The 27,364-nt window shown below is 46.5% G+C and overlaps 1 protein-coding gene across 10 annotated transcripts in view; it reads left to right on the top strand.

Moving 5' to 3' along the window:
- kcnq1.2 (potassium voltage-gated channel, KQT-like subfamily, member 1.2) overlaps positions 1-27,364 on the top strand; it is a 72,062-nt gene that overhangs the window by 8,898 nt on the left and 35,800 nt on the right. For 4 of the 10 annotated variants that reach the window (XR_015859074.1, XM_088378915.1, XM_088378916.1 and 1 more), the window contains 12 exons: positions 1,168-1,294; positions 1,412-1,490; positions 1,557-1,653; positions 2,328-2,468; positions 3,506-3,616; positions 3,691-3,786; positions 3,847-3,984; positions 4,954-5,122; positions 5,803-5,829; positions 6,400-6,453; positions 6,631-6,748; positions 7,471-7,539. Coding sequence is in view for 8 of the 10 variants with exons in the window: in XM_088378915.1 (XP_088235041.1) it covers positions 1,168-1,294; positions 1,412-1,490; positions 1,557-1,653; positions 2,328-2,468; positions 3,506-3,616; positions 3,691-3,786; positions 3,847-3,984; positions 4,954-5,122; positions 5,803-5,829; positions 6,400-6,453; positions 6,631-6,748; positions 7,471-7,539 (1,226 nt within the window). In the remaining 2 variants the exon portion in view is untranslated. The remainder of the gene's footprint in view (positions 1-1,167; positions 1,295-1,411; positions 1,491-1,556; positions 1,654-2,327; positions 2,469-3,505; positions 3,617-3,690; positions 3,787-3,846; positions 3,985-4,953; positions 5,123-5,802; positions 5,830-6,399; positions 6,454-6,630; positions 6,749-7,470; positions 7,540-27,364) is intronic. The other 6 variants (XR_015859075.1, XM_088378919.1, XM_088378918.1 and 3 more) reach the window with 5 other exon arrangements.

Genomic DNA, 27,364 nt, shown 5'->3' with positions numbered 1-27,364 from the left:
TTTAAGGGTAAGCATTTCACTACCCTTAATTAAAATTAAGATCAATTAATTGGATGAGAGAATCTCCTTGTGGAAAAAAACAGAACAAAAAGAGAACATCTTTGGTCCTGTGTTTGCACTACAGTATTTTAACTAACAACCATTTTAATTCAGTGCTATGGTCAAACAGCAGAAATATAATTGAATTACAAAAAAAAAAACCACACAATTTGTCAGTATTGGTATCTCCTCTCCATCCCAAAATACTCACTCAACTGTGGTTTATTGACACAACTCGCTTCATTAAACTAACTTGAAGTCGTAAAGCGCCACTTAATTACTCCACTGTCTACATTTTCCGCTAATAAAAAAAAAAAGCACGGTTGCTTCTGTCCAAATATTGCTGCCTGTGATGGACAGGCCATTGTTTTGCGGCTCCACAGTGCCGTGTTATTGCAACAGGGCTCCCGTGGATCGCGTTTCATACGAGGGGTGGCCCTTTCGCGAGTACCCGCCGGCCACCCACACGCCCCGACTCGCAGCGCGCTAGCTAAATATTATGCATACTCGGCGACCACACCATCTGTATTGTGTTATATTGTATTGTACCTCTATCGGGCCCACTCAATTAAGTCACACATCATGTTTTTTTGGGGTTTTTCCAAAGTGTGCCCCAGAGTGGAACTTTGGTGGGAAACAGGCCAGAGTAAAAAGTAGTTACACGGGGGGGTAATTATAGCTTGCAATAGAAACAGATTTTGTGATTTCAAATGACTGCATGTCAACTTGTGGTTTCACATACAAGGGCTACTTTGGGTTATATTTTTGTAGACCCACTTGATAGCTGTGATGCTTAAAGGGATTAAAAGAAGCCGCTAGGATTGGCCAGAATGAATAATTAATTAATCTGACCACTCCCACAGCGGCGCAGCCCTCCATCTTGCAATTATTATCAACAAATGAATTAACTATGCTAATTATAATAATTAAAGTATGAATACCATCACAAAGCTTTTGGACCGAGTTCAGACTGAACACGGCTTGTTATCAAGTCCCAGCTTACCTCCGAGGTGGTCCACAGCTGGCCCGCCGCTGCCTTTTGTGTCTCTCGCACACTTGTTGCGTCTTGTTGTATCCGTTTGACGTTATCTCCACGCTAATGGAATCACATCGCCTTGTGTGGGGCAGGAAATTGTGCTGGTGCTGTTCTTCGGCAGCGAGTACGTGGTGCGGCTGTGGTCGGCCGGCTGCCGCAGCAAATACGCCGGCCTCAGAGGACGCCTCTGCTTCATCAGGAAGCCCATCTCGATCATAGGTGCACCTGGACTTTTTTTTTTTTTCTTTTGCCCCCATTGCCAGTGGCAGGAAGTAACAAAGTACCTTTGTTACTATATATCTATTTATTTATTACGTCATCATTCTCTTGTCACAGACTTGATTGTGGTCATCGCCTCCATCATTGTGCTCGCCGTGGGTTCCAATGGCCAAGTTTTCGCCACATCTGCCATCAGGTAGACCTTCTCCAATATTAGCCGTTGAGCCAAAAGACTGAGGTGTGTTTTTTTTTTTTCCCACAGAGGCATCCGTTTCCTGCAAATCCTGCGCATGCTACATGTGGATCGACAGGGTGGAACGTGGAGGCTCCTGGGATCGGTGGTCTTCATCCATCGGCAGGTGTGTCCGAAATAACGCAGCAGTGTCACATTTTAAAGTTTGTCTTGTGGATCGCAATACTTACATTTTAGAGATAGAACCTGTAATGCTGCTCATTATGGTCATGCTCGCTTCGCCCACTTATTGGTAAAGTCAAACGGCTTCACAGCGACTAATCCAGATCGGTGCACACATGCACAAAGAAGCCAGAGCCGTGCAGGCTTTATAAGGATAAAGCCAAAAGCAAAGCAGATCGTCGATGGCTGAACGCTATGATTGGACCTGACGTTCATCTCTCTTTGATGCACCACGAGAGGAGTCAAGATGGTGTGTTAAGGTGGACTGTGGCCATTCCGCCTTTTGTCGGATGATCCTTTTATGAAATGATGCGCTCTGCTTAGCAGAAGTGCTTGGCACTTTTTTCCCAGCGCAGGTCGGTAGCGGCCTTATATGTAATAGTTTTTTATTAGTTAGTTTTTATTGCATTTGGACAATTTTTTATGGTTCAGTTAATTTTTTTTTTAGAGCAAACACTTTATTTTTTATTTACTTTTCTTTATCTATGGCACATTTGTGGAAAAGTATTGCATAATAAAGTTCATTCCATTGGTGTGCAGTATAACCGCTAAATGCTGCTCCGCTGTGTTTGCTTTCAAACCTGAGCGCCACTAATTATGAATATTTTCTTCTTTTAGGAGCTGATAACCACACTCTACATCGGCTTCCTGGGCCTGATCTTCTCATCCTACTTTGTCTACTTGGCGGAGAAGGATGCTGTGGATGAGGAGGGCAAGACGGGCTTCTCCAGCTATGCTGATGCCCTGTGGTGGGGCGTGGTAAGCAACTATGCCGCCATGTTTATCATATTTTGGAGATATTGATCAGTGGTCGTGCTACTGAGCCACATGGAAATGTAGCTATCTCGATAGCTAGCTAATGCATCTCTGGCTGGGATCTTTTCAAAGAGGTACTTGGGCTTGGTTAACACACTTGAGCAGCCACATGACGTGGACGTGGAAAAAGAAAAAAGAGAATTCTTGCGTTGAATAGCCGCAACAAATTATCTGTACAATGCTCCTTCAAGTGTGGTTGTCGTTGGGGGGCAGAGTCTGACCACCCGGGTGTGTGGCGTTAGTGAACCTCTTGTGTTTTTTTTTTTTTTTTATTCCCGTCCTTTTGCGCGGCGTGTTGTGATGCCCCGCTTCGCCCGGGCGCGAGGGCTCCTGTGTCCCGAACAGTTAATTAAACATTTGAATGGAAAGCGGGCTGTAATGAGAAACCTATGGCGGTCTTGTGCGGGGGATCGGGCTGCAAACAAAAGCAAGGTAATAAAGTATTCACCTTCAGGCTGCTTTCCCTCACAGAACTCTTCAAGCCGCGATATAAAGTGTCGCTTCTCTTAATTAAAACTTTAATTGCGGGATTACGGCCTTTATGTAACGAGGCTCGGAAAGGGGTCACGGCACTCCGTGCTCCCGATCGAGCTCCCCGTTTGAGCGGCGCCGCTCACAATGCTCCAAGAAGAATCGCAACAACGGGGGAGGGTTTGCACCTTTTTTGTTTTGCTGAGACTGTAAACTGGAGAGTGATGATCTTCGGTTCCAGCAGAATGAGCTGCGAATGTGTGTGTGCTGACAAGAATGTCAGTGCACTGAACTTTGGTACCCCCCCCTCCTCCTCCTCCATGTGCAGGTGCGGGACACAGCTGGAGAGCAAGCCAATGCCAGGATTGGATCACATTCCCCCATTTTCTCTCACTTTATGCTCTTGGGCCATTCAAATTTCCATTCCATGATCTCCAAAATCTGCTGTAAAAGATATCTCGTGTTGCTTCTAAGGTGAAGACAAACCGTCATCTCTCGTCTCTCCCAAGGTGACTGTGACCACAATCGGCTACGGCGACAAGATTCCCCAAACGTGGATCGGCAAGGCCATCGCGTCCTGTTTCAGCGTCTTCGCCATCTCCTTCTTTGCTCTGCCGGCTGTAAGCGTCACCCATCGTTCCCCGCCGGCGTTGTTTCGTCGCCCGCCGTGATGCGAGCGATCTTCCCGCCACAGGGTATCCTGGGATCCGGTTTCGCCCTGAAGGTCCAGCAGAAGCAGAGACAAAAGCACTTCAATCGACAAATCCCTGCCGCGGCCTCGCTCATCCAGGTAAGCGACTCGGTCCTCTCGCCGCATGGATTTGACTCAAATTGTCGAATTCTGCTTCAGACGCTTTGGCGCTGCTACGCGGCCGAGAAACCCAACGGCTGCGCGGCCACGTGGAAAATGTACGTGCTGACCCCGGAGGGCATCAGAGCGGCCGAGCTGGACAACTCCAGCCCCACCATCAGGAAGCTCAACATATCGGTAATTTTTCATTCAGTGTTGACGAATTGGGGGCGGGATAGCCAATTAATTCGCCGTTAAAACTTTATAGATCAAATGGATCGACACTGATAAAACAATTGTGCATCTTGATATGGCGTCACAGATAATTACTGCACGTAAAAGCAAAAGCTTCCAATTCACATAGCGTGCGACTTCGCCACATCCAATATGGCGGCCCCTGAATCGTCTGCATATTTTTATAGCATTTTTATTGTGGTAGATTTGCGCCTCTGCTAGCGTTGTTCCTTTCACAGCAGTATTAGCTGTGTTGCAGCATAAAAGGGCAAGTGAAGTTCCCACAAACACACACACACGGTCCCCCTCCTCTTGACTCCACCAGGATGACTCGACGCCTTTGTCTGTTGCGCACAAAGACTCAGTCAGTGGAGATGATGTCACCGCCGCCTTTCTCATGGGAGTAAACCTTTGTCTAGCACAACAACAACAAAACAATCTTTGTGTAGCATTGAACCCGCACCTAAAAAGGGGAGGGGGGCCTGCTGCCGAGGGAGCCCGCTTCCGCTCTTTTCTGTCGCCGCATGTGATACCTTTTGTCCCTCCTCCCTCCGTATTTGCCGTCTTCGCTCTTCCCCTCCTCGCATAATTGGTTTAGCGCTCGCTTCTCCTTTTCATGTTCCCTCCATCCTTTTCATTGCTATTAAATTCTCCACCGCGTCACCGACTCCTTCAAAACGACTCATTCGACCTTATGCGCTCTTTCGAACTAAATAACCAAGCTTGCGTGTGTAAAGTCATTGTGAAATTTTAAATTAGTCAGATGTATAAAATCGTGGCGGTAATTAGTCATAAAGTTAGTGAATGATCCATAAATAGATCCATTTGGGTCTCGTTTGAACAAATTCACCCAAAATGACAGCTTTGATCCAAAATGTCTGAATCTTCAATTTTGGGAACGTGTCCTTGAGACTGGTTTGTTGCGCGTTTCAGAAAAAAGGCCCCAAGAGGAGGCTGAAGTCGTTGCGAGGCAACGGCTCCCTCGGTGTGTCGTCGGAGCGGGCCGTGTCCATTCCCCAAATCACCTACGACCACATCGACGACTCGGCGGAGAAGAAGGACGTCTCCTTCTTCGCGGAGGAGCCCACCAGCACTGTGGAAGGTATCTGCTCGAGTGTTGCGCAAATGTACCCCCCCCACCAACTCATTAGGGAGATGTGTTGGGGAAAAAAAAGTACAAATTCATAAATCAAGTATATTTTTAAATAACTTCAATGTTTTTGGACACCGTAAACAGTCACAAGCATCCACTCTGTGCCAAGATGACCGCCAAGGGTCTCAGGTGTGACATCTGGACGCTATTAGTGTCCCGAAGAGGTCGGGGGGCTGTTGACCGATGCGTGTCCGTACGTGCAGTGAATTCCCCCCCCTTCCGTTACCGAGCGTGTTGTTAGCACACGTGACTCAAACAAAAAGTATGTTTATGACTCTTAGCAAAGTGGGCTGTGTGTAAACTTCCTGTTGCTCAATGGCACACAAACGTGACCCGACACGGCAGGTTCATACGTGCGCTTTATGATCCTTCCGTCCAAGCGTGTGACCGGGAAAAATATTGAATGTATTTAAATTATTTCTTGGAAGCAGGGAATTGAATTTCAATCAATGTGTACATGTGTTTAATTTGTTGATTGTTTTACTTTAAATGAATTGTGTGTTAAGGAAAAACAATCAACATTATTTGACAAAACAATCATTTTGTGATGTTGCATAAAAAGCGGTAACAGATATTGTGACTGGTCATTTGCGTTCCCTAAAAAGATTTCCGTTCTCTCGCTCTCTCAGGACTCACTCGGATGTTTAAACAAACAGGTGAGGTGACTCGACTCGACTCGACTGCTAGCTTGAAGCTGACAAACACAACTACGGGCAGTTAAAATAAATGTAAAAAAATTCTTAGAGTAAGAATATTACTTTTTTCTTGTATGTTTTCATTTTTCTTCGCTTTTCTCTTTTCATCTGTGTTTTTCTCCTCTTGTATTCATCCTCTTTCCTGTTGTCTTTGTCGTAGTCTTCTTTGTTGTCTTTTTCTCAGGCAATCGTGTTTCCCTGTGTATCATCTTCTTGGTCTTCTTTTAAATCATGAGCTGGCCTGCTTCTTTCATGAGACCCAGACACCATTTTAATTCGACGTGCAGGCTGGCAGCACCATTGTCCCCAAGTGGACCAAACGCTGCCAAGCAAATAGTCCAGTGTCCTGCCAGCACTGCTCGGCTATCGTAAACTGCTCATTGTCTGGCTCTCAATGTTTGGCCGCTCACGCAGATTCACTGTCAGGTTTCCATGAATCGGAAAATGCCGATGGGAAAAAAATGTATAATCGATGTGTTCTGTCCGCTGTCCATTTGCTTGAATTGTCTTTTTGCATTGAATGGCACCCAGGCCCTCGTCATCATTCTTGGTCGTCTTTCACTCTGAGCTGTCCTTCCTCTCCAGGTATCTTTCTTTCTTTTTTTTTTCTCCATTGTATCACGCAAAGAAGCTAGGCTGATATCGATAATATTGCGATACAGAGATTGCGTATCGATAATATACCACTAATGTCACTTTTTTTTTTTACAGCAAGAAAAAAATGCATCCCAACCTAAAGGCTTATCGTGTTTTGTTTTCTAGTGAAGTTGAGCCACGACAACAGCATGTCCATGGACATCACCCGCACTAGCAGCCTGACTGACGAACTGGACTGCATGTGTGAGGATATTCCCCTCTCTGCCATGACGGACAACGCTCAGTAAGTCACAATTGCTTTTTGTATACAAAAAAGTAGTTCGTGTAGTCTGAAAAGTTGCTAAAGTACAGAGCTGAAAAGAAATGGCATTGTTGATCCGGGATGGTCTGTCGCTCACGAAGCTATGACATCACCGGGTCTTGCTGACCTGGCTCGAGCCACTTGTGTTCTCCGAAATGTCATTGCGACAAAGTGACATTTTCATGGCTTCCTCCGTTCCTACGCTAACACGCTCACAAAGAATTTGCCAATAGTCTCCAGCGAAAGGTCCTTAGACAACAATTCAACTCTGTCGGCGAAAGAATAGTGCCACTGTTTGATTACTTTGAATGATTATTGCACAGCTAGCTAGCAGTGAGCGCTATGCTTTGAGAGATCATCAGGTGTGCCTTTAATTAAACCAAAAATGGTCATTTACTCACTACAAATGGACCTTTGGTCCTACCTGTAGCTTCCCCACCCTCACAGATTTGACTTCTATTCACTCCTGGCTTTGCATTTTCACTCCATTTTCTGTCCCCTCTTGGAAAGAAAAAAGCCGAGTGAAACGTTTTTGTTCCAAGGCACCTCATGACCTTCTTCTGTTCTACACTTGCTGCTATTGTTCATATCTCTCACATTCTCCACTCACAAGAACCGTCTGGGTACCTAAAAAAAAAAAGAGCACATTGATGCGTCTCGAGGGACGTTGCAAGCATCAGATTGCTTGTTGTTTCTCTTTGCAGTCTTTTGACCTGCCCGTTCGTGGCATCGGTCCAGGACTCTTTCTCCACTCACCACTTGAATTCCACAAGGTACTGTACTGGCTCTCATGCTATTCTTCTTCTCCTTTTCTTTACCACCACTCTGCCTCTTCCTTCCTTCCTTCCTCCCTTCTCGCCACCTTCCACCCTTTGTCCCATCATCCACCTTAGTAGGACATCATGGGAAGTTTTGACATTCCAAGAATGCTCACACGTTTTTTTTTTGTTTGGAATATTTGTGGTATTTAGGTTTGTAAAAGTGTCACTAGAATTTCGTTTTTTAGTCGAAAAACATGGAACGAGTTGTTTCACTGTAAATTTCAATTTGACTGACGCACAGTCACCAGTAGATGGCAGTGATGCATCGTTTGAGCTCTGATATCCGCCCAATTTGTGAGTCCATCGGGAGAAATTGTTGAACTTGATTATCAAAGAATTGAAAAAGGAGGAATGTAGCTTCCTGTTGTAACAAAAAGAAATTTTTTTTATTGATAGGCATCTTTTTAATTCCCATGGCATATATGTGTCCTTGGTCCCAAAAGGCCTCAAGCGAAGCATATTGAAAACGTGGCATGTCCATTGTGACATGATTTGCGGTTGCGTGCGAGTGAGCCGGTCGGCCGGCCGGCCCTCAAGTGGGCGTTGGGAGACAGTGCGCGCTTGTGTGCCGCGCAGTGCTCGCTAGCTCGCTCGTAAGTCAGCTTTAATGGCCCGGCTCAAACCGGAGCCGTGCGGGGCGCTCCCAAAACAGCTGCCCTGGTGTCACGCCATCCGGGCAAGCGCTGTCATTTTGGACTCCGTATGGCGATCTCCACCCTGAACCGCCCGAGGGCGCGTCTACTACAAATCACGCAGGCCAACTTTCCCCTCTGCAACTCCACTGAGGGTTCCGCTGTTTGTTTGGATTTGTTGCAGAAATGAGACTGTTACTTTGCGGCTATGTGGGAGGAGTGTTTTTTCTTCTTTCATATGTGTGAGAAGCGTCAGCATAGTCATCAGCGGGCCTCTGAAAAGGAAGTGGTGCAGGCTAGCGTATACGTGCAACCCTTCCCCAAAAAAAAAAAAAAAATTGGGGAAGGGAAGACAAAGCTTTCAAGACTCTCTCGCCACCACCCAGGAAGTTCTGCTATGCGTTCTCAGCGTGTGGGTGTGAAGAGGATTACGCAGATGGAGAGTAAAGATAGCCACTTTCAGTTTGGCCTTGTGACTTTTGGTATTTTTGTCTCTTTGAGGACGACTACTTACGACACTACTACTGTGAAGTCATTTTGTATTTCGGAGCTGCCGAAATATGCAAACCCCTCAATTTATCTTCCTTGACTGGAAAATATACATACGTACATTTATATAAACCCCATTTTCTTTCTTGTTTTGGTGATTTTATAACAGTGCATTTTATTCATTTAGATTTTTTAACATGACTATTTTTATTATCATTATATATCATTAGTATTTTATTACTATAATACTTTTAATTATTAGTATATTTTTGTTTGTATATTTAATCATTTTTCTCTTTACTATCATGAATTCTTCTGCTTTACATCCATTCATGATGAAGTCAACTGGCCTTTTCTGTTTTATTAAAAATCCATTTTCTTCCATCAATTAAGGCATAACTAAAAGGTTTTTTTATATTTATAATAATTGTTTTAGTTGATTTATTTGAACTCTTTAAACGAGCCTCCTCTTTCTGCTCCATCCTCGGAACTGTAAAAGCCTACACAGCCCACCTGCGGGCAGCTCTTAATGAGTTCCCCCCCTCTCCCGAGCTGACCGGAGATAAATAATGAAAAGGCGCGGCGGCAACGCCACAGGAGCCACTGGAGGCAGACGCATGCATCACGGCCCCCAGGGTCCCCCTCTGCCGAGCAACTGGCGCCTTTTGTGCGCCCGTCGCTGTGAACAAATTGACTTTTTGTCTGCGGCGGCCTCTGTATGCTCGTCTTGTACACTGTACCGCCATAGCCACGGCGCGGCAGGGGGGCGGTGCCGGCATACGGCGCACAATGTGTGCGGCGGCGGCGGACTCCTTTCAAACCGTCTACAAGCGTCTGCACTACTTTGTTTTGCTGTCCAGCGCATTAAATGGCATGTGGACTAAATCAAATGATTGGCATGTCAAATTAAACATCAATCCAGATTCCAGACTCGGGATAGATGCCGCCTTGTCCCTCTGTGAGGTGTCCAAGCCACCTCTCTGTGATCTGACATTAGTGCTGACACCTGGATAAATACACTCCATTTTCTGGCCTGCCCTCCCCGAGGATGAAAAGTGTAGTGTGCCGCAGCCGCAGCACCTGAGCGGCCTGTTTGTACAGCGCCGACGGCGAAGGCTTCCTCCGCACTGCTTTTGGCTGGCCTCCTGCACTCTCAGGATTTCACGCCATTTGATGTGGATTTGGAGGCTGGCTGGGGGTACACGGAGGAGGCGGAGGGTTTGTTCAGGTGTGGCGACCGGTGCCGCCGCCACCCCGACCTCTGATGTTGCGTCCGTCGGCGGCCAGGTGCCAGAGCTCCGTCAGAAAGCCCCCTCTGTTGTTCCGGCCCTGGAGATGAATGGAGGGCCTGTTGACAGAGCTCGTCTGTGGGGGGACTGCATGGGCTTGGAAGACCACGCCCCCCCCCCTGGCAAATGTTAACCTGCTCTCGAGCTTGAACTTTGAAGAATTGTAAGAGTCGCTGAAAAGTCAGTTTGATACTTTGCACTATTGATGGAGACAGATGCGTTCTTCTAGCTCAACTGGTTCCTCCTTGCTCGCGTGTCTGTCGCATTGCTGGCTGATGTAATTTTCCAGTGCTGTTAATAGGAGCTCATACAGAGCAGTTTATAGTGCGAGACCTCCTCAGATGGGTCACGGCAGTAAATGGGACTATTAACCCCGCCCCCCCTTCTCTGGTGCTGAGAGGCCACACTCTTTCTATGCGGCAAATGTACATGTGCTGTAAAAGTCTCGTTCTGAGCACGCCTGCCATTTTTAAAGCTCATTTTCTGGCCAGTATCAAAAGCGGAGGTCGCCAAGTCAAATGGGGGAGCTGCAGGGGTCCAAAGTTGCATGCAAATAAATAAATAAATAGATGAATACAAAATTTGGTGCGGTAACTAAATTTTAAACAGTGATTAAAAGGCGCTCTGTTTATTTTATATTATACGAGCTCAGTCTACACACCAAGCAAATCGGTACATTATAAAAAGGATAATTACATTTTTTAAATAATTTTTTTTTAGTCACATAATCAATATTTGCGAGCAACAAATGGAAGGCGTTGCGCAAACAGCCATTGAAGTGAAATGAAATTCAGCTGCGCATTGGGACAGGATACTGCATCTTTTCCCCCAGGCTATAGTATTTTTTAGTATTATCAATTATACTCATTCAATAACATTTAATTTAAAAATCTATCGAGTAGCATCACCTATAAATGGATGAATGGTGAGCGTGGAAGAGGCGGACTTCCTTTTATGACCAGCAGGATGAGCTGTTGCAACATCACTCTGCTACCTCTGAGCTCCTCACTTGACGCTTTTGTTTTTGTTCTAAAATCAAGATGCCATCATCCCTGCTCTCATTTCCACCCAGAGCGCGAAGGATATGTTAAGTGTAGTGTTTAGATTAAGTGGAAATGTCCTTGTAGAGTTTTTTTTTTCTTTCTTTTATTCCTCCTCTTTCAATTTCCTCCCTGACTTTTGGTGTCCAAAGTCAGGCGTGTCTTGGCGATCTCACACCAAGCATTAGCGAGCGACGTGGCTCCGCTCATTGTCATATTTTCTAGCCCACTTTTCCATCGTGCTGTGCGGAGGAAGCAGAAAAGGAAAATAATCAAGGAAACCACACTTTTCCCTCTCTATCAAAGCTGTGTTTTTCTTTGCGCTCTGCGCCAAGCCTTCACGGCCTTTGCGGCGGACGGCGAACAAAAGTTGCGGTCGCTCCCAAGCACCTAGCTAACAGGAACTTCATGTTTTCTTTTCATCCACGGCGATCCGGCTTGGAACAAAGTGTGCATGGTTCAAAATGTACGCACACTTGATATACTGAATCTTTTTTTTTTCTTTTTCTCTGTGATTTGTATCATTTTGCCTCATTGTCTCCCACCTTGGGTCAGGCCGCAGCACATATTCTAGCAGTCGTCATTTTCAGGAAGGGAGCCTCTGCGGCAGATGTGTGCGTTTGTGCGTGTGTGTGTGTGTTTAAGCCTCTGCTTACGGGAAGCATATCTGCAGTCGGGGATGAATGTGGATGGGTGATGCCTGCTTTGTTATTTTCCCTTCAGTGTGCGTGTGTTCGCGTGTGTGCGTGTATTCCGTTGTTTACAGTGGCAATACAGTAGAAGAGAATATAGCTGAGCTGTGTTAAGAAGCAGAGCACAATAATAATAATAATTTGATGGACTATAAAACCGTACTCAGGGTTAAAAAAAGAAAAAAAAAGTGGCTGTGTTGTTTTTTTATCGTTTCCTGGCAATTTTGGGTCACACTTAAAATGGTTGAATTGGCGCTAGCGTTTGAGATATTAATATTTTGGACAAGTCATCGATTGATAATTTAAAATGTGTAATTTTCCTTGGAGGGGGCAAGAAATTAATTTGCTACTAAAAAAAAAAACATACTTAATTGAAATCTATATACTCCATCACCAACGTTCCGTCTAATGAAGTCCAAAATGCTGGATGTGAGCCCCCCCCCACCCCCCCTCACACACACACACCTATGTCCACGTTCTCAGCCCCAAGCAGGGAAAAGCAATAGGAAGCCATCGCAATAAAAGCCTCTGACATTGATGTCAGCCTTTCCCAAACACTCAGGACTTGTGGGGGGGCCCCCACTCGTTGCTGTCGCCATGCTGCGGAAAAAGATTGTCCGTCTCGGTGTCATCAGCGAAAGACGGTGGTGGCGGCGGCAGCTGACGTTGAGGAATTTCCCGAGTTTACCCGAGGCTTTTCGTAGCAAAACGCATTTTGTCACGAGAGTCTGGTGAGAAAACTAGCAAAGCGGAAAAGAAAAGTTGTGCTTTTCTGCCATGGCGCTTAAAAAGTAACCTTGATTGTTTTGTCACTTTGAGCTTTAAAAGACCACCCAACCCAACCGACTTTTTATTTTAGCTGTTGAGTAACTCGTTAATCCCCTCTGTCATTCCATTTTGACGGGATTAGGTTCATGCACAAGGCCCCTTACTCATGCCGGCGGATTGCTTATGACAGGCCCTCATGCAGACACCTTGACCGCCACGAGCAACGACTTAAACCAGGCAAGAGAGCGCCGCGATCGGGGGGGGTGTGGCTAGCTAGCGGTCCGCACGCGGGCTAAATCGGGAAAGAGAAACAGCCTGTTGCTAATTCTCCCTGATGTTAAAAAAAAAGAAAAAAAATTAGTTTCCTTCAGAGCAACACTTGGAAGCAATCTTGAGCTTCACGGGTGAATGATTGTTGACAATTCAAATCGCGGAAAGATAAACCGACGGTGCAATTTGCCAGCGGAGTTGTGTCATTTTACATTCCGCCGCAGTAGAGGGCAACGTTGCTCATTTTGGATTTGTGTTTCTACCTTTTCTGCATGAACGTTTGTCAAATGGTGGTGCAGTCTGACTTATTGCGTTTAATCCATCTAATTGTTTCGTTTCGTAGACTAGAACCCGGTCTGCCTCGGAACTAATTCCGTCTGGGTATTCTATTTAATTGGCCACACTGGGCTTTAAGCTCTTCTAAAGGCAGCCTGCGCCCTTTACCCCCTCCGAGCTCACCCTTTTAAGAATATAAACCCCTTATCTTCTCCATTGTCGTCCCGACGGGAGCGAGAAGGTGGCGGAGAGCGCTCGAGGAGAAGTGACGGGTCGCAAATAACGCTATCAAACGACACGGCGCAGCGTAAAGCCGATTGAAATTGATCCGAAGGGACTCAAGCCACGGTCACATGCGCGGAATTCAAAAGAACAAGACAGCTTAGACTCGGGGGAAAAAAAATCCAAATTGTTTGGTGGAAAACAATGCTAGGCTAGTGGGAGGGAGGAGGGGGGGGCTGATTGGTCAGTTGGTTGCGTGGCTGAACGCTGATAATCCACAGTGGCAAATCCCATGCGTTTAGTCAAATTATTCCAGGCCCTTAAAGCTCCCATTGTGGCCGTCGGCGGGTGCGCTGCTGTCTGAGCTCCCCAATATCCCCCCCACCCCCGCGGGGACAACAATGCCGCCATTCAAGACCGCTCGCCGCTGCTTGACGACCAACTTCAGGTGCGAAGCGGCTTGCAGAGCCGCTGGCTTATATTAAATGACCTTAGAGTTAACCTCCAAGGGTATGGAGATAGAGAGGGAGGGAGGGGCAAGAGAGGAAACAGTAAGTATTTGTAAGAGAGATTAAATGAAAGAATGGCAGTGCCGCTTGTCGGATTTGAAAAAGAATGCGAAAAAATTCAGATCGCAAAATTTGGATATATGCTAAAGTCACGGCGGGCCCGGTAGATATTGGCAAGAGCCTAAGGTGGGCCTGGCAGCTTTGATGGGATCTGTCAGTAGCACAGCTGCACTGAGCTAGCTTGGAGAGCCCCCCCCCCCCCCCCCCCCCCCCCCCCCACACACACTCAAAGCATTGATTAGCGGTACTTGCACCGAGAAAGGTTAACTGCAGTTCTCCCTTGCGAAGAGTCTTGGAATGACACCTTAACTCGGCCCGAGCTGCTCCATTATGTGCATTTTTGAGTGAACGGACGTCTTCATGTCGGGCCAGTTCTCTCTCTCTCTCTCTCTCTGTGTCAGAGAAAAGAAAAATACTTAGCGGACGTTTGCTTTCAACTCTGCGTCCGTGTAAATGCGCCATTGGGAATTTTGCTGGGGCGCTTGCCATTGCCAAATGGAATCTGTTTTCTCGGCAGCTGCGCGACTGCGTTCAAAAGACGGCCGTGTGTTGCAACCTGCTCCAGTCAACTCAACCTTGGCTCACCTCGCTAGCCGAAGTCGAGAGCTGCTAGCGAGGCCCAAGCCAACGACGCTTAGTGAGGCCCAGCCAAATTTCAGAAAGTCTCTATTATCCACGCTGCTTTTGCGATAGCTACGTAGCGGGCTTTTCGCGTAAGCTAGCCACTCATGGATCCAAATTAAATGAATATTTTGACGTCTGGATTTGTTTTCCTTTTGTTCCTAACGGTCGCTTCCGTTGTTGGTTTGTTAGCATATCTCGCACAGACAGATTTTTTTTTTTGTTTTTTACTGATTGCAAACTCGGTTCCATCTTTCCTGTCTGTCGTCATGGCAACCGCTGTGTACACAGACTCCCGTCACCTGCTTTATTTTGCTTGGCCACTCCCCCCCTGGAGCCTCCGTACTAGGTGCTTGACATGTTCAATGTCAATATTTGTTGTGAGCATAAACAAAGTGTCCTTTTTCAAGCAAAGGAGTTTTTAAAAAATGTTCCGCGGAGCAACAAATTCATGTACAAGGAAATTCGGATGATTTGACTGTACTTTAAAAGTCCGATGTGTCGCTCAGCACATATGTCAACATCTCGGCTTCTTGTTTGTCCAGCTCGAGCGTACGCCCGAGGTATTTTCCTCCTCGGCCGCGCTCCGCTTCACACTTAGGCAATCGGAGCGTTTTCGCACCCGAATGCCTGCCAGCGCCACGCTCAGGTCCGGCCTCTGCCGACGTATTTGGACTTTCCCAGGCGTCCCGCAATTCAAAGTTGTCAACAAGCGGCCACCGGCCATCAAATGATTCAGCCGGAGTGCGTTAAAGCACTGTGAAAGCAATGAGGTATGGATTGAAGGGCAGATGACTGTGCTGGAAAATGCCACTGCGTACGTTAGCATGCCCCTACTCGCTAGCGATGCTGTTCAATGGTTTGTTACCGCATCGGTTCCAACTCATTGACGATAAGCGGTGTAGAAAATGGATGCTAACGTTGACTTTGCCTAATATTGTGTCCTAGCTTCAGGCGCTTCAATATGCCGCTCATTTTTGTTACTGTCACAAATTTGACTTCTTGCTAAAAGGTAAATAACGGAAACCCTCATTGCCGTTGGTTGACGTCGAGTGCCGACGTGTCTCGCTCTGACCGACATCCATTCGTTTTCGCTCTTTCCCGACGGGCGCTGTTTGGAAGCGGAGCGCCAAAACGCAATTCACGTAAAAGTGTCCCGAACTATGACAGATGTCTCGGTTCAGATTGCAAACCAGTCGGGTCCAAGCGTTTACACGGAGCGGTTTAGCCCTAAATAGTCGGTTGCAAAGTGCAACTTCACACATCACAGTGCTTCATTCATCTTTGTCCGTTCAAGCGATCCTGATTCATCACATGAATCATATTTAGCGCGAGCGTGCTCAAACCGTCGCCGAGGTTCACCGAGGTCATTTTGGCACGTCGGGATTGGAAAACAAACTCTCTTCCCCCCGTCGTTGGTACTAATGTCGTGATTGGGTTAGTTTGGCTCTGCCCGCCGCTTGACCCGTGTATGCAAAGCCGCCATCTCCAACACATCTGTGCTTAGTTAAACCAAGGCTGTGTTTTGGACCTATTATAGTCGAGGAGACAACACGGCCTGACTGCTACTCTGACCACTCACCCTTGTCTGACTTGTGCATGTGGTCGGTCGCTATGGCGACCCGCTGAAAAGGACTGCTTCCTGAGACTATGTTGTGTTTGAGGCTTGGCAAGGCTTCGCTAACCTAGATATTATTTTTAGTCCATCGGCGGAGTCGCAGCGTGTGTCGAGCGGAGAGCCCTTTTTGAAATATTTTCAAACACGCTGCCATCGGGTCGTTTTGGATTTATGCGCGTCGGAGGGCCCGGACATCTGTCGGCAGAGTCATTGAAGCCGTCGGCAGACGTGACGGCATGTAGAAAGTTCTTCTGTTTGCCGGATCGTCGGCGGCGGGGTTGTCCCTCGTCCATCTGTGGCCTTTTATTGCCTTTCTGGCTCTCCGTCTAATAAAGGTTTGACAGGCTGAGCGTGAAGGTCACGGTTATTAAATGCATTAGATGGTAAAGTCGACAGCCGCAGCTGTGCCAGGCAAAAAGTGATGAGTCGATGTGTGTCCAAGGGGGAGGCGGCGGGGGCAAACAATGTTTTTTTTTTTTTTTTTTTTTCTCCTTTCTTTCCTTTTAGCCACCTGGTTTGCTGAGGGGACCTTGCAGTCTTTTGATAAATGCGCAAAAAAAGGCAACGGAGTAGCTCATGACGCAAATTCAAGTTTGCGCTTGGGATAAATCTGAAGATGGACGCTACACCTGCTGCTTCTCCGACTCTATTTGAACTTCCGTGTCCAAGGGTGCAAAATGTCAACTGGGACACAAATGCGGGGGTCAATCCCTTTTTGATTAATGGGAACCAAATCTGCCTCTTTTATTGGCTCCATGGAATTAACTCATTCAGTGCCAGAGATGGTTATAGACGTCAAAGATATTAACTGAGTTAACCAATGCCAGATGAGAACTTATACGTCCCTCCATTGTTACTTTTTTTTTTTTTTTCTGTTGAATATGCCATAACGGGGTAACCGGTAGAACAGAATTTTGGCTGAACTTTTACTAGATGAGTTGTGTTTTGACTAAATGGCGTGAGAAAGAGCCGAGTCGTCACAGCGGTGCATTCTGTAGTCCGTCGCCCTTTTTTTTTTTTTTTTTTTCATCGCTTCTGAAAAACAAATCATCACCCAAAGTGTTCTCAAATGAAGTCCTCTCCCACCTCATTTGCATTGATATGAAATTTGGACAAACATCTGATGAAGGAGGGGGAGCAGCACCCGGGTGATTAAAGGGTCACTAGCCAATCATAAAAGAGAATCCCTCCACGCCGTCCGTCTCGGACAAGAAAAGAAACACGGCCAATACGAACGCTCGGCCGAGCCAGCGAGCGAGCGCTCATTGTGTCTGCTATCTGTCGCCGCACAATGAACCGTCTCATGCTTGGGGATGAGTGTCACAAGTTCAGCCTTTATCGCCGCGACCCGCGTTTGACCTCACGCAACGTCGCTGAAGAGGCCGTGTCAGCGCTGCGGAGAGACGCATACAAGCCCCCGGCCAGCTTTTTCTTTTGGGATCATCACTCAAGAGGAGACAGGAGACACCCACACACACACCGCATGGACGTCTACTTGGATGCACGCCACAGAGCGCTATTTGTGGGTACTAGCAAAACACACGTCAGCCCCCCCCCCCCCATCACGTCCTGTGACGGACAGATAGAGAGGTTAAGTCAACAGCAGCGGCAGAGTGAAGTGCAGCTGGAGAGCAGGTTGGACTGGATATCAACGGAGGAGCTCTTTGACATTGGAGGAGACAAACATCTGCACAATCTCACAATGGATACCATTGTGCTTTGGACACTGTACTTTAGGTCCGGGTGGGCGGACAGGAAAGATATCAACACCAAATGAAAACCAGTTCCAGTTTTGGTGCCTGATTCAGGTTACGCTTCCTCCTTCAAGCACCGAATGAAATGTCCTGCGCCGTAAAAGCTCCGATTTGGAAAGTGGATGGTGAAGACATTTTGGGAATTCAATCCTGCCTTGGATCATCAGTTCTTCTTTTCTTTAGTCAGTCCAAGTCTTTGTGAAGATATCACTCCGATGCCTCAAATCTGGTTTCTTGAAGTTGTTTACGTTGATATCGTGTCTTCATTTTGACTTCATTGGCATTCCTTGTTGACGCAGCGTACATACACTCGCTCCATCACACTCTCGCTCTTGTCTCCTTGTGTCAAGTCCAGAAAGAAAAACCAACACGCTGTCCAAACTCTGCCAGTCGACTTACCTCCTCTCGTTTCAGTGTCGCTAGGCAGCCCCTCTTCCCCCTCCCTCTTGGCACATCCTTTCTCTTCCTCCTTTTGGCGTGCCTGAAAGGGGTCAATGCCTCTGCACGATGGGCTAAAAGTCTTCCGAGCCAGACACTGGAGGAGTCCACTACTAATTGCTCTTAGCAGATCCCAAAGCATTGTCCCCCCCCCCATGGCTGGCTTTTCAATTTGAATTTGAATGGTGCTGGCTGGCTGGTGCTGAGAGTGTAAGGTACACAAATGACTGTCACTGGGAATGGATAGCGGGGGAACTTTGGCTTTTTGACTCCGCGTAGGTCGAGGGAGCGTTTGCAGAAGCAGGCCTGCCTCGAGTCGTATCGGACTGAATAGGAGACGTTTTGTGTCAAAGTGATTTATTTCTCTTTTGGCCTTGAGGGACTTTCTCCACATTTTTGAAAAAAAACGGACCACAAGAGATAATATTTAGAGAGAGATGCATGAGAAAAATAATCAACCTTGGAGCCACTCAATGTTTTTCTTTCTCTTCCTCAATGGACACTCCAAGTGACGCTCAAGTCAATAGTTACCCTGCGGACGACAAACTAGCCAAGTCTGTGACAGACAGACAGACAGCTGAACAAATTGCCAGACCTCCCCCTTTCTGCAACTCTCTTGTTCCTTCTCTATAGAGGCCAGGTTCCTGGTCCATGTCCCCCCCCATCACCCCTCCCGCCTCGGTAGTGGTTAATTGAGCCCCCAGCAGGCCTCGCCCCTTCACCGCATTCAATTGTCAGAGCCTGAGTGATGCCTGAGACTCTTCACCTCCATCTCTTTATTGCTCTCTTCTTCTTGTCGAGCAAATTTTATTTAATTTATTTATTCCGTTTTATTTATTTTATCATTTTATTTTAGATTATTATTTATTTCAATTTATTTTATTATTATAGATCTATTTAATGTAGGCCTTATTGAAGTCAGCTCCAATTGCCTTCAGTGACCTCATCTCCACCACCCCTGACTTATTTACTGTATGATCGTATGAACCAGAAACTCCGAAGAGCCTCGGTCTGTGTCGTACGTACGAGCTACAAAAGGTTACGGCAGCGCATAATATCATAAAGTGGACACCCGTGACGAGAATAGTTGTCATCACGAAGATCTCACGGTCATAAAGCAGCAAAAACAAACACAGACGTTTTATAGTAGGTAGTGTTATTGTGGTTTATGGCTCAACTGTCTTGGAACCAAGCCATAAATTACTTTCCCCCTTGTGCAAATATGACATGTCCGTCTTGCGGGCGTGTGTTTCTTCGTATATATGTGCGCTCACTGGTTCCGCCCACTAAGGGGCGCCCCGCCCCCCGCGCACACGTCTTTGTTGCGGATGGTCCGGGTTGTGGGAATGAGCCTGGCTTGGCTCGCTCTCTCTCTCTCCCACGCTTTCACCCTCACCATGCCCGGTGCACCTCTGTCTCACCCCTGGTGATGGGGAGGGAGGTGGCGTGGTGGTGTGGGGAGCCAGAGCCACACTGGAAAAACTCATGTGTATCGGACCCTGAGAACTGGGACTGCTGTTTGTGTACATTTGCACTCTCCCACTTCAGCCTTGTATGGCCTAAGGTGTAATTAAAGTGGCTTTGTCTTTTCCAGCGGTCACGCCTGCAATTTTTTCTTCTTCTTCTTCACAACCACACAGAAGCTGCTGTTGGCCACAGCCCAAGTCCAGAAACTCACATTTTGTTTCTGTAAAAAATTGTATGTGTTCCAATCCATTTACAATGTGTTTGAGAGGTCATTACATTACAAAAGAGGTCATTACTTTCGAGAAAATGACCCCCTTGACATTTATGACGCCGTGTGTTGCCAATAGGCCCTTTTCTGCGTCCAGTGGCCCGCTTTCCATAAGTCATAGCTGCTAAGTGGCACTTTGCCGGCGTTGGCACTGCCCATTCCGAGCTTGCCATCTGGCCCAGCTCCGGGGTTTAACTTGACGGCTGCCCAAAGACACGGTCCCTCCCCGACCCCCGCCTCTAAAACCCGAGCCTACAGATGGGGGTGTGATGTAGAAAGTGAGAGAAGGGCCTTTATCAGCCAGCGCCAGCACAATTGTGGGAGTTGGGGGAGTTAACTCATTGTATGGATGAATAGGCAAAGGGGGGCCTGAAACACTAGCGTCTCACTAGGCACCCCCCCAAACACACACACAAATGGTGGATCTCTGTATGTTTTAGGTCAGGGCCATCTCAGGGCCCCCCGGCCCTCTCTTCATGGACAAATCGACAGATACCATCAATTACCAAGGTCGTCCCCTGGCCACCATATGGCCGATGACTGTCGAGCGAAAAAAGCTCGGTGACGTCACAGCGCCGCATATGCATACGCTTGCCGTGGCTAGCAGAGATGCTGTGCTAGTGCGGTGTGTCTTTTGTAAAAATGTGTGCGTGCACGCCAAAGTGTCAAGAGGTCAGGGTAGAGTTACGGGATTGAATTCTACCTGTTTGTGCGTCTGTATGTCATTGGTTTGTTAAATATCTATCTTTGTGGGGACAAGTCTAGAGAAAGTGGAGCTATTTTGTAAATAAATGAATCTTTTTTTTTTTATAATTTCGTATCTTTATTTATATATATCATGATTGGTAGCTCGGTATTTCCTGTAAATAAGCAGCAGAGGTCTCAGTTGCCGGAACGCCAGGAAGTGATCTTTTACAAAATAAAAGCACATGCGGCACAGGAGTGAGTACAAACTGTCTTTTCGCGCTGGGCTGTGGAAAAACATAATAATCTAATTAAACATGTCTGCTTGAAATCACGGCAAGTGAAATTTGAAATCGTACGTCTTCCTGGGCCTCCGCCGCTACTCACTAAGGTCATTAACAAAAAACACATTGCCGTACGAGGAGAGCGAGCAAGCAAGAGAAAGAGAGAGATGTTTCAACTTGATATGTAATGTGAGAAAGGGCCAACAGCAAAACAAGGAAACATCTGGGTGATTAATCCTTTGGAAAGAAGGAAGAACAGGGAGGCAAATAGTCCGTACCAGCTAGCATAAGCCCTCGCAACCAACACTGAACAAAGACAAACAGCTGGAAAGCAGAGATAGACATCCACGTGACTCGCGAGTCTCATTAATATTAAATCAGACCTTTGGACACAAATCATGTGTATTTCTCTTGCTGAAGTTAGAATTGGGAAGTAGTCAGAATGATCCAATTAATTTTTTCATCTTTTGATTAGCGGTCCGTAAGTTTCCGGTAAGCTCGGTTGTCCTCGCTAGCCTCAACTCTAACGACTCACTGTGAACTGCGAAAAAGGCGCAAGGATGAACTCCAAGCCAGATTTGCCAACTCATCAACCAAAAATGAGTTGAGGGAAGAGCTCTTAAAATACGTTTTAGAGCTTCGGAGAGCTGGCAAGGCGTACGGCGCACGCAAGACCCTGAAAGGGAACTTAACGAAAACCAGATTGGAGCTTTTTTTTTTTTTTGCTTTTCACGCCATCATGCCAGTCATTGAGTCAAGTTTCTTTTAATAGCAGGCTTGATTCATCAAATCCCAGGAAAGTGTTGTTCTTCTTTTTTTTTTTTTTTATATCTGCACCTAAGGCGCTTTTACTGGGAACATATGCTGCCCTTATTGGTTCCAGCACCACCGCAGTAGTTGGGGGGCGGGGGGGGGGGGAAGCACCTTGCGAAGGAGGGAAAGTGTTACTCACTCAAATTAGGCCTTTCGTCAGAGTCTAACCGCTAGTCAGGCCTGCGCAACACAACCCCCACCAAGTGTTTATGGCGGTTCCCGGCACCTTCGGTAAGGATCTAACCGACGCCGCTGAAAGGTCAATACGACACAAAAAGGCAATTCAGAATCGATAACATTTACATTCAATACTTCACACTCAACAAAGATGTCACTTTGTGCACTCTGAGGCATAGTTTGAAATTTGATTGGTCCAAGAGACATTCCTGTCACTCATCTCGCAGTGGTCACCAGCACTGCTTGTGAAGGCCAGACAGAAAGAGAAAAAAAAAAAATGCATACAAAAAGTTTTGATATGATTTAACTTGGCCAAATACCGAACTATCTTACATTTAAGCGTGGGTGTGTAGACTTTTGAATGCAGTCATTTGTATTTCCAACTGACTGACAGCACTCTATTCTTTCGACTTTCACCTTAGCTACACTCCTCGCTTTGTGGCAAACTGGCCAACTCTAACCCCCCGCCCCCTCCATTGTGTTGAGGCTTTCCACTCAGACACAATAGCGATAGAGCGCCTCACCAGTCTTCCGTGAAGCCAGCTCCACAAAAAAAAAAAAAAAAAAAAGCACGTGTGCAAGACCAAAACGGTGCATCGCGGCAACGAACAAATGGCTAACAATGCAAGTGCAGTAGTTGAACATGCTTAATGAATGTTCGATTTGGCGCATCAACAGGATATTTTATTTTATTATATTGTTTTATTTTAATTTTATTATTTTTTATATTTATTATTTTATTTATTCATTTATTTATTATTTGATTGATTGGTTGATTTATTATTTTATTGATTTTCCAATATTTAATTTTGCGACCGGAGTTATCTTTAGGCAGCTATCAGATTTGAAGCTACAACAACTCTCCCACAGTCGCTCAGGTGGAAGCGGCGAAGCCCATATCCCCGCTTCCTGTCCCCGTTGCCGTATACGTCTGTCTCTCTGGACTCGCCCGATCGTTCCTGTCGGCGGGGACAAAAAGGAGCCCATCCGGTCACACGCTGTGAAAAAGCACCCCGTGGGGTCGAGGGGATTGTCGCCGGGTGCGAGCGCGGCAGATTGTTATCGCTGGATAATCCTGGCTGAAGAGAGCCAAGGGCACATTTGGCGCATGGGCTCACACGGCACCAAATTATTCTGGATGGAATATATTGGGATTGTTAAAGTTTGTTAATTTGGCTAAAATTCGAATGACTAAAAGCTTCACATTTGACACTAACTTGTAAACTCGTGAGTGAGTACATGTTAATATTTTTGCGTCATTCCTGTTTGTGTGCCTTCGCTTGACCGAGTTTGGGAAACGGCGGGGCTGGCTGGAGGATCCATAGCATTGTGTGCAGGAAGCGGCTCTCCGGCGGCGTTGTTGCTTTTAGGCAAATCCCCGCTTCCCCCATCTCAGCCGCATTACTGCCACTGCCGCGAAGCCGGAGCCCTCCGTGTGTGGGAGAGAACAGAATTTGGTGTCATCTGCAGCACGGCATAGAATCCGTCTTGAATATCAATGTTTATTTGCAAACTGACTTTCAAGCTTCCCCAAAAAAAAAAAAAAAAATCTCTCGGTTTTTCCGTTTACCACAACGGTCACGAGCAATGGCTGCTTATGCCGTCGTGGCCGATTAGCGTCAAACTAAACTGGCATGAACGCTTCACTTCCTCTGCCCTGGCAGTTGGCGCAATGCGCCGACGAGAGTGCGAGCGAATCCAAGGAAAAAGCGGCCGCACATGTCTTGCATTTCGACTTTAAAGCCGCTATTAGGAGATTATATCGGAGACTTGGGAGCAGAGCTCTCACTCACCAAGTCTTGATAGCAGGTTGACTTTATGGCCAGCAAGCAGACTTGACCAGTCGTGTTTTAGTCTTGAGGTGGATTGAACCACTGTGGACTCTCTTTGAGCTTTAGTTTCTTTCATTTTCCCTCCAAAGCATTTTGATAATAATCCACTGTCAGATCATATAGTTTTAACATATATGCATGACAAAAGGTGTCATGTATTTTTATTTTTATTATTTTTGTTTTTTTATTTTTATTTTTTTAATTATTATTATTATTTTAATTTTACTTATTTTATTTATTTTTCTCAACTCCTCCTTTAAACATCCCACATAGTGTCAGAGTGTGCATGTTGAAAAAAAAAAAGGAACAACCCCCTCAAAAAACGAGTGTGGGCTTAATTTGCTTGGAGGTTGCGGGAGGGGGGCTTCATCTGCAAACCATCATCCATGCAGCATGTGCACTTGGACGGGCTTCTTGCACCTGTCAGCCCCCTCGACCCCTCCCCACCTTTGTCAGTGTGACAAACTCAAATAAACATGCAGAATTAATCACAGCATTACCAGCGAGCCCAGCAGCCATCTTCCTCTTGTCTTCCTCCTCCACCCAGAGCAGCTGGGATTTATTGCACTATTCTTTCCCTCCGTGTCGCTTCTTCCATTCCTTATAAAAGTCCCATGGGTATTGGGGATTATTTTTGCAGCCTGTACCTTGATGATGTTGCAAGCGATACTTTTTTTTTTTCTCTCAGGGATTTCGCAACGACTTAACATTGCATGCTCTTAAGACTCAAAAATGACTGTAATCGTGAATTTGAGTAAAAATTAAACAAGCTGAGGCAGTGTTTGTTGCGTGTGTGCGTGAGACAGGTGTAGCCGAGAAGAAAAAAAGTCACTTCCTCATCAGGATGTGGAAACAAATGATCCGCCGTCGCACGACTGGAGCGAGCGGCGCGCTGGTTTTGTTTTGGCTGCAGGTGTCATGATGTCATGATTGCGCCCGTTTGGGATCGTGCGAGCTTCGAGCTCATCACGGATCTGTCTTGTTTTTTTTTTTTTTTGTAATGGGTGACAGGACAACTTGGACGAGCATACGCTGCACTCCACATCTTTTCCATTACAGCTTGTTTTCAGGGAGTTGAGGACCACAAATCGAAAAGCAGCAGGACATAAAGCAGGCCGTGGTGTGTTCTTGTCGGAAATAATCTGTTCACTGTAGCAGTCGCACTTTTTTTTTTTTAAGGCTATACCGTGTGGGCAACAGGCGTGGTCGCTGCAACTCCACCGTAACTGCAGTCAGTGACTGGTCCTAATTTGTAAAGTTGAAAGGTCAAATTAGAGTTTACTTTTGCAGGAGACTTTTCACCTTTTGAGCAGAACGATCCACATTCTACATTAGCGACGGAAATGTCCCGAAAAAAGACAACGTTGCGTGCAACGGCATCATCTAGTCATGACTGCCAGTAAAAAGATAATTATGAAATTAATCATGACACACTTTTAATGTCCCTGCCTGTGTGTATTTATTTATTGATGCATTTATTGATTTATGCATTTATTGATTTATTTGGTTTAAGTGCGAGGCGACTTTATAATGGACTGGAAAATCCAAAGTTCACCCCCTAATCTTTATCTTCTACTCCAAAGTTGTGCTGAGCTCCTCCTAATGGCACTTTCTGTTAGCGAGCGGCGGCACACCTGTAGCGGGGGGGAGGTGTTCATTACAGCGGGCCTGAGTGATGGCTTGGCCCACGGCGGGCCCTTGTTCATTGTCGTCCGCCTTTCACTTAATTAGCCCCTCACTCACAGCGGGCCTCTGAGGGCCCCCTTTGTGCGTCACTTCACACTCACACAAACACACCGGGGGTCATGTGATCCCCCACGCACGCACGCACACGGGCACGTCACCTTATCTCAAAAGCACCTGTGCGTCATTTCGAAAAAGACATTAAAGAGGCCATTGTGGCGCTGACAGTAGATGGAGCGAGGTTGGGGCTTCATCAAGTTGACTTTTAATTGCTCGTCTTTCAGCTCATTTGGGGCTTAGCGGCAAGGAGAGAGAACCTACGCGCCAAATACGAGCAAAGGGAGACGCTCTGATGATTCATGTCAACGGCGGTTAAGCGTGTTGAAAAAACACACGGTTCGGACAAAAGAAGAGCACGAGACGGGCCGCGCCTGTTGGGCGTAGTAGGATTCTTGCACTTTGCCGCAGACTTTGCGTGCTGCTCTCGGGGTCAATAAAAGTTAGTGAGGAGGAAAAGGAGAATTGACACAAAAAAAAAGATGATTGAGTTTTGCTTTGAGGGGGCGGGCTTTTCCTTTTCCCTTCCGAGCTGTCAGGCATTATTGGAAAGGTTAGCGAGCCCACGTTGGCGATGAAGTCGGCGCACGCGTCGCCCTGACACCTCCCCCACCTCTTCTTTTGCTTTTTTTATTTTCCTTTTCTGCTTCTCCCACCCCCACCTCCTCTGGGTTTTATATTTTCCAGCTCAATGTGTGCTCTGAAAACACATCTGTCAGAGCACACATGGCCTCTGTAAAACCGAAGTTGTCGGCCTTCCCGCTTAATTGTCCCTAATCGATCCACTATCAATTATTTATGAAGATATTACCACTATCCTCAATCACCGAGCCAATCAGCTTATCTGTTTACATGTTTTTTTTTTCTTTTCACGACAGAGTAAATGAAAGCAATTTAGGGATTAAGTGCGTTTCCTCATTAGCTTGTAATGTTTTCCCCCTTGCTTATCTTTCATCGCCGTGCAAACGATCCCAAAACAAACGAAAACACGAGACGACGAGCCAGGAGGGATGTTGTTCATTAACCAGACACTCGTTGCTAATTTGAATCAAAAACGAGATGCAGAAATGTGTCTGCAGGGAACTTCTGAAGAAGGATTTCCATTTTATTTATTTGATTATTTATTATGTATGATTATTATTATTTATTATGTTATTTATTTTGTTACACGACTCTCTTTTAATGATAAAAGTAGGTTCAAGTATTTTTATATCTTTGAGTAACGTTCTCTTTTAAAATTCAGTTAGTCAATCAACAGTACCCGAGCGTCTTCCGTGCCTCGTGTTATCACGATGATGTCGCGTTAAGCCTTGACGTGACAAGCAGTAATCATAAGCCACGGCGGCCCCCCACGGCGGACAAAGAGGCTGACCCTCGTCGCAAAGCCTAATTAAGGAGCCAAATTAAATGTCAGCCCGCCCCTCCCCCACCGAGGCCCGAGTCACGGCAGATAAACGCTTGACTGTAAACAAGCATCACGTCAACGTTGTCATGCGCGCTAGATTGCCTTTAAGCCGGGTTGATGTTGCGACCGGCACCACCGGCGGGCCCTTGAGACCCCACCTCCCCTAGGACCAATGGGGCATTGTCCTTGCCGCGAATGGCCGTCCATGCGTGTTGGCATGACCGAGCATGTGCTTGGATTATCGGAGCGCTATGAAAGAGAAACGGCCAATTTAATCCAAAAAATGGCGGCTGTGGGGCCTTTGGTGTCAGGGGTTATGCCAGAAAATGACTTGGAGGGGGGACAAATTGAAAGGTCCAGGCTGCACCCCCCGTTAAAAAAAAAAAAATGTTCACCATGCGTGGGGGAACCCCCCCCTCCCCCCCAACT

This window comes from Syngnathus floridae, chromosome 6 (genome assembly GCF_059516105.1).
Source record: "Syngnathus floridae isolate MCC-2025c chromosome 6, RoL_Sflo_1.0, whole genome shotgun sequence".
Classification (NCBI taxonomy): Eukaryota; Metazoa; Chordata; class Actinopteri; order Syngnathiformes; family Syngnathidae; genus Syngnathus; species Syngnathus floridae.
The sequence above is the reverse complement of the archived record's forward strand: the minus strand, read 5'-3'. Positions and strand labels throughout refer to the sequence as shown.